This window comes from Suillus discolor (assembly GCF_016758755.1).
Source record: "Suillus discolor strain FC423 chromosome Unknown F5147scaffold_102, whole genome shotgun sequence".
In the NCBI taxonomy this organism is placed as follows: domain Eukaryota; kingdom Fungi; phylum Basidiomycota; class Agaricomycetes; order Boletales; family Suillaceae; genus Suillus; species Suillus discolor.
This window is the reverse complement of record NW_024541349.1, coordinates 137,658-148,418: the sequence shown is the minus strand read 5'-3', so window position 1 is coordinate 148,418 and position 10,761 is coordinate 137,658. Positions and strand designations below refer to the sequence as shown.

The window sequence follows — 10,761 nt, the reverse complement described above, 5'->3', positions numbered from 1 at the left end:
CCCGCTAGCAATCTCCTGCCATCGAGGAGAAGCAACAAACCGCACCTGGCCTGTATGCTTCAACCGGCGGACTGAAAATGTTCTGCTTGGTCTCGAGTCTTGACGTCTCAGATGATGATGGTCTGATCATCTCCACCACTCGCGATTCGCTTGATATGGCGACTACTCGCATACAGCTCTTGTGCCCTTCAAATGGCACTCCCACCAATGTTCCTTTATCCACATCCCAATTCGCAGGGTGTGGTCTCTTGACAACCCATCGACCACCTCTGAAGAACATGGATACCCACTGTGCCCGTAATGCCCTCGAATCATGCGTGTTGGCGTCGATTGTCCTAATGTTGTCCGCGCAGTCTGCCCACCCAAAACATTTCTTGCTGCTATATCACAGCCAGGCACTCCTGACATGTCACGTTGACCTAGACAGAGATATTGTAGAAGGTCAGCGTCAGAGTGAACTTTGTGGATATAGAAACATCCACGGTGTACAGACTGCCTCGTGTGCGGAGACTCGTACTACGTAGCATACAGATCAGTGTTGGTGTTGGATTTCCGATGGTCTGCCCCACCGACGGTGACCCTATCCGGTGTTGAAGAACGGCCAAGTAATAGACTCCACGTAGACTCTGGGGCTCTGCTGGCTGACTTCGGTTGGTGTCTGTGTAAACGCTGCTCGACGATGGCATTGCGCGCTCGTCGTAACCGGTGGTGTACTTTGTACTGAAATTATGCTGTATGCAACTGCTCTAGCTATGGGCCAGATTTGCTAGAATCATCCATGAATTACTTTAAATCATGGATATCATGATAGAGACGGGAACTGGAACGCCAGGGAGCTCACATGAGTACGCGCGGGGGTGTCGGACAGTCGAGACATGGGCCCGGTGCCAGTACCGCATTGGTTCTGGTTCTGCCACCTAACAGCAACAATAATTCTGTCAAACCAATCAGAATCTTCATAAGTATATGCAGGATATAAAAGCTGGTCGTCATCGTACAGTATTCTCCCATCCTCAAAGATATCTTTCGAGGACCCCTTCAAAAGAGTCCATATCGCCTCGCATAGAAAATGCGTTGTTCTCTCCTAGCCGTTGTTCTTGTTTTGACAGCATCTATGTTTGTCAATGCATGTGGGACTGAGGAAGACTCTTGCAAAAGAAATAAAGATTGCTGCACGGACTATGCTTGTGCCAATGACGGGGTGAGTATGAACAGGTCGTTGTGCAATCAGGATTCAACCACATGACTCGTTTGCGCGCCTCAGAGTGGAAGGAAGGTCTGCATGTTGCCCGATTTATAAATTGAGCCGGCAGCCCGAGCGGCACGTCGCGACAGTAAGTCACGTTTCTGCTTTCGCTTTGGTATTATATCATGGTTGATGGTGCAATACCTAGTTCGGAGCCAATCAGTACAGTTGTTTTGGACAAATGTTCATACTACTCGAGCAATGTGGATGTTTGAAAATGATCGACCGTGCTTAGTCTTGCTTGTCGCCACTAGTAAGCTTGATTCGGAGAGGCTGTTGGAACGAGCGATCAATGTTGTTGATGATTGATATTGGGAGGTCGTACGAAGATGGAACGCACTGTGCAGCTTAAATCTGTTCGCCTAACGTTGGACTGGAAGGCTAGCTCATGGATCTCTTTCTCTCTGTATGTGTGTGTTGAGTTCAACTGTCGAAACGAGCGATCATTTTTGTTGATGATAACATTAGGACTCGTCGTACGAAAAGGGAGCGTACAGCGCAGAACTTTCATTATAATCTTGAATCTGTTCGTCTGACGTTGGCATCCGAAAATTCGTTGTTGTCGAGAATACAGAGCTAGGAGTCGCGGCTCAGGCCGGGCGAAAGCCCTGGTCACGCCGTCAGTTTGGCCTGGCTTAGTAGCTCGCCTCATGGCCGGGCCGTGCACATCACTAATCGGCTCCAGAAGATATGTTACCATTCGACTGACGTACGTTATTTAGTAAAGGTAGGACTCGGTGAAGTTGAACTCCCTCGCAAAAGGTACAAGCTGAGTATTTCTCTTGTAACTTAATATCGTGCCCACATTACTCGCATCTAGGATGCATGCCCTTCCCTTTTGAATTCTGGCTGTCTTCCACAACGACATTTATCTTCCTGCTCGATTATGTCTCACAACGGTCATTTCTTTCCCTCCTCGACTTCTACAACAACTGTTTCTCTCCCTCTTCGACTATGTAAGGAAGCCTATGGTTGTGGCGCTGGACCCTCGCTCCGACTAACACTTCAACTATAGTAAGCACTGCTGTCTGTCTTTTCTCTTCCTACTTCATTCTTTCACATTTCACATTTTACTTCTCTCGGTGACCTTTGTCTATATCTCTTCATTACCGCTGCCTCATGTTTCTCTCTTTTTACTTGCTTTAATGTTATTTCCGTCACTCCTTTCATCCTTCGACCACCATTCGATGACACTCGCGTGCACCTTCTACTTGTATGCCTTGCTGCTCACTCCTGTATGTAAAGCCCATGTACTTTTGTAGATCCTGATTGAATTCTGAATGATCATGTAGATTATGGCATGGCTTTATGCTCCCTTCGGAAATGGGCTATGGCCGATTAATCATGGTTAGCGCTTCAAGGAGCCAGTCGACGTGTTGGCCATGCTTTGCTCAAGGGTATTCAGCTCATGCCAGAGGTTCTCTCTTTTCTCCCACCTTCTTCTTACAACCTCACTTCACTTACAGTAATCGGCTACTCGTGATGAGTAAAGACCATGGGCCAGATCCTCCTCCAGAAGCCCGCGAGGCAACCGTTCCTGAAAGCTCGGTATGTAGTCTCAAGGGCTTACTCACTTTGGATGAGCGCTCATGGCTGCTTCTGACGCTTTCTTCGCCCAGAGCCGACCCCGTAGTCGAGTCAAGCAGATTATTCAGAAATTTGCGAAAGGCGTCACCAGGACACTTTCTGTGAGTAGACTGCCAGGTTTCCTGATTCTGAATATAGTTGACATTGTGCAGAAACTCTACAAGCATTTCCGCAGCCGCGTTCCTGGGACCCAGAATGTGAACCTTCAAGATACTTCGTCGAATCAGAATATCGAGGTAGGCGCTCGAATTCCTAATCCCAGTTCGATTTTTTTAATCAGAGGCGCCCAGAACACGCCACATGCGCTTCCTTCCACCGACGACAACCATCCCACCGCAGCTGAAAATCCCAGCAGCCAAGACACATCCGGAGAACCCGCTTCGAAGGTACTCGCATCAAATTATATGGTTCTCGTCTCTAAATTTTGTTGGTCGCGCAGATTCTCGACATCTCCTCTGGCGTCGAGGAAGCCCCTGGTCCCAAATCAGTTGATGCTGAACTTCAGGATGCCCACGAGGCTTCAGAACACATGAAAACATTCGGGGAGCGTGCGCAGTCTGTGATGTCCGCCGCCAGGAGCGCCCCAGCTGGTCTCGCTGTTGTAGATGATTTCCCGACCAATTACCTCCGGCCCCTGAAAATCTTCGACAGTGCCATCGAGAAGATCGCAAAGGTATGGAATGCTCCCCTTAATTGGTAGCGAACTAATCAAGTTATAGCTGCATCCATATGCAAGGATGGCGTTGGGCGTACTTTCTGCTGCAGCCAAAGTACGTTATATGTTGCCCGGAGATCTGCCTCCCACTCAGAAGTCATGATCCATCCAGATTATTCTTGCTCAAGCGAAGCGGGACGAGTCAGTAGATCGTCTTCTCCAGAAATTAGATGAAGTCTATGGCTTCATTACCGAAGACGACAATCTTTCCAAGGTCGAATCGATGCATGATGTCATCGGAAAGATTGCTCAGCAGACTCTCGAGTGCGCCCGTTTCATCAGGGAATACTCAGAGACGAAGAGCTTCTGTGAGTCGTCGGACTATTGCATTCTCACACTGGCACGAATCTTATACTTACCATGATAATAGGGAAGAGAACCGGTAAAAATGTCATCGCAGAAACAGATGATATCATCGCACGGTACAACAACGCATTGGACGGCCTTATGCAACAATTTCGGGATCAAGTTGATCGGGACGTAGCTATATTTGTCCAGTTTGCGGGTAATGATTCATACGCACCTATTCTTCTATATGCACTCATGCTCTTAAAGGTGAAATACTCGATCTCAACGGCATGACTTATGCAGCGGGAGCGGGACTAAATACCACGAAACAGTGCCTACCAGGGACGCGCAGGGAGATTCTTTCCCAGATTACGAACTGGATCAACGACAGCGGAGATGCCGCTAAACGTGTGATGTGGCTATTTGGCCCCGCAGGCAAGGGCAAATCAGCCATCGCGCACACGATGGCCGACTGGTTCGAGGAAACGGGAGGCCTCGGTTCATGTTTTTGTTTCGATCGGCATAGCGAAGCAGACCGTCGCCATGAAAAGATTTTCTGCACCATCGCGCGCGATCTTGCTGATCGTGATCCGGGGATGAAACGAGCGTTAGCAAATGCAGTCAAGAACGCGACCTGGCTCAAGAATACGACGGACATTTTCCAGCAGTGGCGCAAGTGGAACCGCTGAAGAAGTTCCCTGGGTCAAGCGTGGGGCCTGTATTGATCGTGATCGATGCGCTGGACGAGAGCGGCGGAGTGGAGACGCGGCAGGACCTTCTCCGCATACTTGCCGGTAAACTTCAGAACAGTGGACTTCCCCAAATCACCGAACTCCCTTCCAACTTTCGGATTCTCGTCACCTCTCGCCCGCTTCCCGACATCGAGAAGGGCTTTGAAGGCGCTGATCATATTCTACGGTTGTCTATGGACAGTATTCCACCAGAATTCGCGGAGCGCGATATTCAGGCTTTCGTATCTGAGGAGCTGAAAGAGCTATCAGAATTTCAGGACAACCATCTTGCAACGCTCGCTGCAACAGCGGGTGGACTCTTCGAGTGGGCGCGTCTTGCGTGCGGATATATTAAGGAGCCCTATACCGGCTTATGCCCAATGGACTGCTTCAATGCTGTCGTGAACCGCAATGCTGGGGAGCGGAAAAACTTGTTGTATGACATGTATCGGCTCATCTTAACAGAAATCATGCCAAAGGATAAGTACACACCGGTCCATTACGAGCAAGCAGTAGCAAAGTTTCGCTCTGTGATGGGCCAAATACTTGCCATAGCCGAACCGCTCCCTTTAGTTTCACTGAATGCTATGCGGCACCATTTCCAGAAGGACCACGACCATTACGACGTAGATCTAGTAATCAAACGCATGGGATCCCTCCTCAGCGGCACCACCGACTCACATACCCCCATCCGACCCCTTCATGCGACATTCCAAGAATTCCTGACGGATGAATCATCCAGCGGAGACTTCTTCGTCGAGAGAACGAAGGGGCAACAACGCGACCTTGCATTCGCGTCGCTACGAGTGATGGAAGATGGTCTTGGCTTCAATATCTGTGATTTGAAGTCGTCGTACCTCCCTAATTCCAAAGACACGGAGCTGCCTGAACGAGTCAAAAGATCCATTCCCCCACATCTGTCCTATTCCTGTCGATATTGGGCTACACATGTCCAGGCAACGAAGTTTGACGATGAGCTCGCAAAGGAAATCAGATCACTCTTCGACGACGAGCGACTGATGTTCTGGATCGAAGCACTTGGACTTCTCAATACAATCAGCGGTGCAGATGCTGTGCTTCCATTCGTTGCCAAGTGGCTGAAGGTGAGCACATGCTTATGAGGCAGGGTCGGACGAACAGCTCATCCACAAATACAGGGCCATTCTGGATACGAAGATTTGCAGACCGCCACGATGGATGTCCAAAGATTCATTCAAGTGTTTGGCGGCATGATTTTGCACAGCACATCCCATCTGTATTTATCAGCACTCCCGTTCTCGCCCGTCAACTCTACCATTGCTACCAAATTTACGGCTCGGTTTCCGAATAACCTTCGTCTGGCATCCGGCCGCGATTTGAACTGGACGGCTGTTCAAGCCATAATCAGGGGTCACACTGACTCGGTTGGGTCAGTCTCGTTCTCACCGGATGGTACTCGCATCGCGTCTGGTTCATGGGATAACACTGTGCGGCTGTGGAATGCAGCGACGGGACAGCCATTGGGTGAGCCCTTGAAGGGGCACACTGACACGGTTTACTCAGTCTCGTTCTCACCGGATGGTACTCGCATCGCGTCTGGTTCAGAGGATAACACTGTGCGGCTGTGGAATGCAGCGACGGGACAGCCATTGGGTGAGCCCTTGAAGGGGCACACTGGCCCGGTTTGGTCAGTCTCATTCTCACCGGATGGTGCTCGCATCGCGTCTGGTTCAGCAGATAACACTGTGCGGCTTATGAAAGTGCTACCATCCCTCGAGTCAAGAGAGCCGGATCTCTCTGCATCTCCACTGCATCGAAGTACCGCACCTCCCCCTCAAGAAAGTCGTATCACGCCAACCAACAGTAACCATTCCCTCATTTCCTTCTCGTCCTCCCTGAAACACGCCCTGCCCAACCCCGCTGACTTGCTCGAACCCACCTCTGATCATCATTCCAATTCAACCCCTTTCGTACTGCAGCCTGATGGATGGATCATGGGACCCAGTCATGAGCTCCTTTTCTGGGTACCTCCCGCTTCCCGACACGCGTTTTATACTCCTTGGACGTCATTGGTGATACCCAGAGGATACCCTGAGCTTGATTTGAGCTGCATGGCACATGGGACGCGCTGGTCGAGTTGCCGAGATGCGTGAGTTCTTAGTCTTTACCATCCGTCCTCGCAGTTGCTCACATCAATCCCTCCAGCTCCAAATAACGATGATTTTGTTGCTGCAATATCGAGTGTACTATTGGATTTCATGATTTCCTTCCTACTTTATACCTAGCACCCATCTTGAACTTATCGTTGTTCGACTGAACGATGCACTGGAAAAGCAGACTGGGCGAACCTGCAATGTTGCTGCTGATTCGTAGCGAAAACTCATTTCATAAGAGACGCCCTTAGATATCATGCTGATGTGTTACAGGTGCTTCGGTATTCCTGATGTCATCACCGTCGGTCTCGATCTAAGTGTATGTGATGACGTGGCTGTAACTTCGCACATACAGAGACACAAGAACGACTTATCTGACGAGATCATTGAACAGCACTGTGCTCCGTGCGTCTCTATTTGTAAATTTCTGAGCGGTACCTGAAGACTAGGATCATACTTGGAATCGATATCCTGGTGTGCGTGTTCCTGTCCCTCATCATACTTCTTTGTCGGGTTCTTGTTTGATTGATTTTATGAAGAAACACCTCGTCAAGATAGATATTTAGCTACCGATCAGTCAACTACAGAGAAATGATATCGATCAAGAACGGAAAGTCAGATACATACTCTGAGTGTGGTGTGCAAGAGCGCAAATCATGCACAAGGCAGGCCTAGCCACAACGTGTGAGAGAGCTCATGTAACTTACGGTACAAGAGCACGCAAGAGGAGGCGTGCGTTCAATGGTTCCATTATTTACAGGAATTTAAAGGAAAAAAACACACTTACATAATGCAAGTGAGAGGATAGCAGGTGCAGGAAAGTGGTAGCATGCAGCAACAGGCGCAAGAAATTGGCGGGAGGTGTTGCACAGCATATTCCTGAGGATTTCTAAAATTCCTGGATGCGTGCCACATACATTGAAATCTACTCGTACAATCCGCTTCTCGAACCTTGAGAACAAATACAACATACGGTGCGGACACATTGCGTTCTTCACTGATACCTTGTCCCGAAAATCCCCTCTTCGTATGATTTGATTTCTGAATGTCATCAAGCTCATCAGACCAGAATCAGGAGGAGAGAAAACGACTTACGCAATGCGAGATGCTTGGAGTGGAACCTACAAAGCGCCAAGTTCCCCATCATGCACCATATACCATTGAGTTCCGCGTTCTTGCTGCGCCCACCAACTTCGCGCCAGACGCTATTCAGCTCTCCTTCTTTGTCAAGGCCCCAGATAGGATACATTTTATCATGCAGGGACTCCGGAAGCAGAGCACGATAGGCATGACGTGCATCAGCGTAGCTGATAATAATGTGAATCACAATGTCTATTGGTCAGTAAGAAGAACGTACCCAGTTGCGAAGATCACTACGTCCGCGTCGAGAGTAGAACCGTCATCGAAAAGTAAACCTGTCTGGGTAAAGCGCGAGATTGGCCCATCGCTCTTGAGTTTAATCTTCCCGTCGATGATCATCTGTGAAGCTCCAACGTCTTGATATTAACATTATATGGTCAGTGCAGACACGCTCCAATCAGTAAATGGACCAACCGAGATAGTATCCTCCTCCCTTATTCCATGCCATAAGTAGAAAGCCAGAGTCGTCGTCGCCCAAAGTTGTCTTGAAGCCTCGTTTTCGCAGGCCGTCAAGAAGCTCCCTGAATCCCTCCTCCATCAGGCAACCGGAATATGATATGTAATCACGTACTTATCTGCATCAGCAATGTCTTTGGTGACACGTTGGTGTACTAATTTGAGCAATGAATTTGGGTAAGACGCATTCACGCGATCCGCGACATCAGTAGGAGGGCCGCCCTCCCAGAAGATCGCTGGGTGCGTTTATAATAGCAAAATTGTAAAATAACAGACAACTCACCCATTAACCTCGGCATCCCCTCCCTTGTGGACATGATGTAACTCGGGCTACGTTGAACCATGGTCACATCTGCGCCAATTTTGCTTAAACACCATCAATATGCTTTAAAAAATCATTTACCAACGCCATTTTCGACATAGTCCGCACATATGTCATGCGCTATACTTTATGGTGAGCAGTGAAGATACAACACTCATGATACGACCCCTACCAGACGTGCAAGCGCCAACAACGACGACCTTCTTCCCTGCGTGATCAGTTGCAAGATTGTGATGGCTGGAATGCAATATCTGCCCCTTGAAGTCGTCCTATGTGGGTATTTAATGTTAGCCTAAGGATCCTACATTCATGGATCGAACGAACCTGCCCTGGGATATCTGGAACTCGGCCTATACCACTGCCAAAGCCCAGGGAGAATACGACATGGTTGACCTCAAAGGTACGCTCGCCTCTGTCAGGACGTTGGACCGTGACACTCCATTTCTTTCCCTTCGTACCCGGAATGACGGACATGACCGTAGCGCTGGTCCAAACGTCGAGCTCCATACTGTGTGCATATGATTCTAGCCAATCTGCCAGTTTCAATGCAGGAGCGCTGCATAACGCTTTCTCCAATTATCACCAATTCTCTCGTTCTTTTCCACTACTAGAGTCTTCATGCCAAGCATCTTAAGCCGGGCTGCAACGTCGAGCCCACCCTGCCCGCCTCCTATGACTACGACGCTGGGCTCTTCGTCGATACATTCAATTTCACGTGCACACTTCGCGGCCCACTTTCCATGGTTTGGCTGGTAGTCTCGTCTGGGCCCATTCTGTTCTGGAAAACCTTTGAGATTTTCCAGGTTCGTGAAGACGGTATGAGCCTTCCATGAGCCATCTGCGAGTGGTACAAGGCGGAACACGCCAGATGCAATGCCGACTGTAGTTTCAAAGTCAAAAAACGCCTGAATCCAAGCGATATCAGGGTATGGTCTCTGAAGCTCTACGAGATCTTCCCTGAGTTTGAAAGAAGACAAGGTAAATAGTGGGAGTTGGTCTGTGAACAGAAAACATGATATTGCGATTGATAAATTGCCAGAACGGAGTTTCATCGGAATTGATATGTACGGACCTCCAATTTCGGCTCTACTTCCTGGTCAGATGTTCACATCCATCGTTGGAATCATGATAGGGGATGCATCATGAAGCTTCTGAAGAAGAAGAAGAAATTATAAGATTTAATTTGTTCGCGAAATGAACAGGGGAAGAGCCGACGAACCCCTTTGTTGGTATATAAACATTATACTTATAGCTATTTAACCCGCGGATAGGAATAAAGGCTTGACGAGTCCCTGCATGTTTCGCCCACACTAAGAGGTTTAACGTGCACCGTATAGAGTATGATTATGCTGGGAGTAGCGCCGTAGTATCGGATCAAATGATAAAGCTGAACGTCGGATAGAAGCAAATGGCGCATGGTGACCGACTTTATATGATTGTATCCGAAGTCTGATGGGAAGATAAAATGTTGATCGTGAAAGAGATCATTGTTGCCCCAGCACAGCCACGTCTTCGGTTGGTAAGATCGACTCCGACTTTGAATTCAGCTCACAGTCAGCGACATTCCATATCAGCCGAGTGTGACCTGCACGCGTGTAGCATAGTTGCGGGACAATATTGGAGTGCAGCCCAGGGGCACTTCTCATGCGTGGTATTAACAGCTCTGTCGTGACCATGTAGCCTGCTTACGCCCAGAGGGCCAGAGATAAGATGTTGTGGGTAGAAACAGCAACTGACAAGGACTTCGATACATGCCCTGCCTGCCAGGGTACGAACGAAAGTATGTCAGAATCTGTCTTTCGAAACGCGTATCTCTCGGTCCCAACGTCCATCATGATATAGACAGCAACCAAATATCCGATTTGCGCAACTCTTGTATCTCCCACCACGTCGCGGCCACAGCAAAAGTGCGCCACGATCAACTTCGATTCTCGCAAGTGAGACTCCATATCATTCGGTCGGACCGGCTCATATACCCGCCAAACGGATAGTATGACAGAGACTCGAACTCGGACCGATCGCCCATGCTCCGTGCCATCATCTGGAAAGTCAGGCAATCCAAGGTCATAACAATTCAACAGATGAACAAGCAAGAGTATCTATTGAGTGGACCGTGCCGGCGAGAATTGAATCAGTTCGTCCTC

At 48.9% G+C, this 10,761-nt stretch overlaps 3 protein-coding genes across 3 annotated transcripts; 2 read left to right on the top strand and 1 right to left on the bottom strand.

The window, feature by feature from the left end:
- Positions 1-2,163: 2,163 nt before the first annotated feature.
- On the top strand, positions 2,164-3,912 carry F5147DRAFT_764416 (uncharacterized protein; the record flags this gene model as incomplete). The annotated part of the gene is made up of 9 exons (XM_041440704.1): positions 2,164-2,481; positions 2,539-2,593; positions 2,652-2,794; positions 2,866-2,934; positions 2,986-3,069; positions 3,124-3,219; positions 3,273-3,506; positions 3,553-3,603; positions 3,661-3,912. The coding sequence occupies exons 1-9, from the start codon at positions 2,392-2,394 to the stop codon at positions 3,910-3,912; spliced, it is 1,074 nt and encodes a 357-aa protein (XP_041286289.1). The 5' UTR covers positions 2,164-2,391.
- A 2,591-nt stretch (positions 3,913-6,503) lies between these two features.
- Positions 6,504-6,836, top strand: F5147DRAFT_724630 (uncharacterized protein). The gene is made up of 2 exons (XM_041439064.1): positions 6,504-6,695; positions 6,752-6,836. Exons 1-2 carry the CDS (start codon positions 6,541-6,543, stop codon positions 6,759-6,761), a joined length of 165 nt encoding a protein of 54 aa, XP_041286288.1. The 5' UTR covers positions 6,504-6,540; the 3' UTR covers positions 6,762-6,836.
- An 857-nt stretch (positions 6,837-7,693) lies between these two features.
- On the bottom strand, positions 7,694-9,669 carry F5147DRAFT_787192 (uncharacterized protein; the record flags this gene model as incomplete). Its single annotated transcript, XM_041442954.1, has 10 exons — positions 7,694-7,740; positions 7,795-8,006; positions 8,057-8,195; positions 8,254-8,360; positions 8,411-8,531; positions 8,579-8,647; positions 8,699-8,737; positions 8,790-8,886; positions 8,942-9,150; positions 9,201-9,669. 10 exons carry the CDS (start codon positions 9,667-9,669, stop codon positions 7,694-7,696), a joined length of 1,509 nt encoding a protein of 502 aa, XP_041286287.1.
- Positions 9,670-10,761: the final 1,092 nt, after the last annotated feature.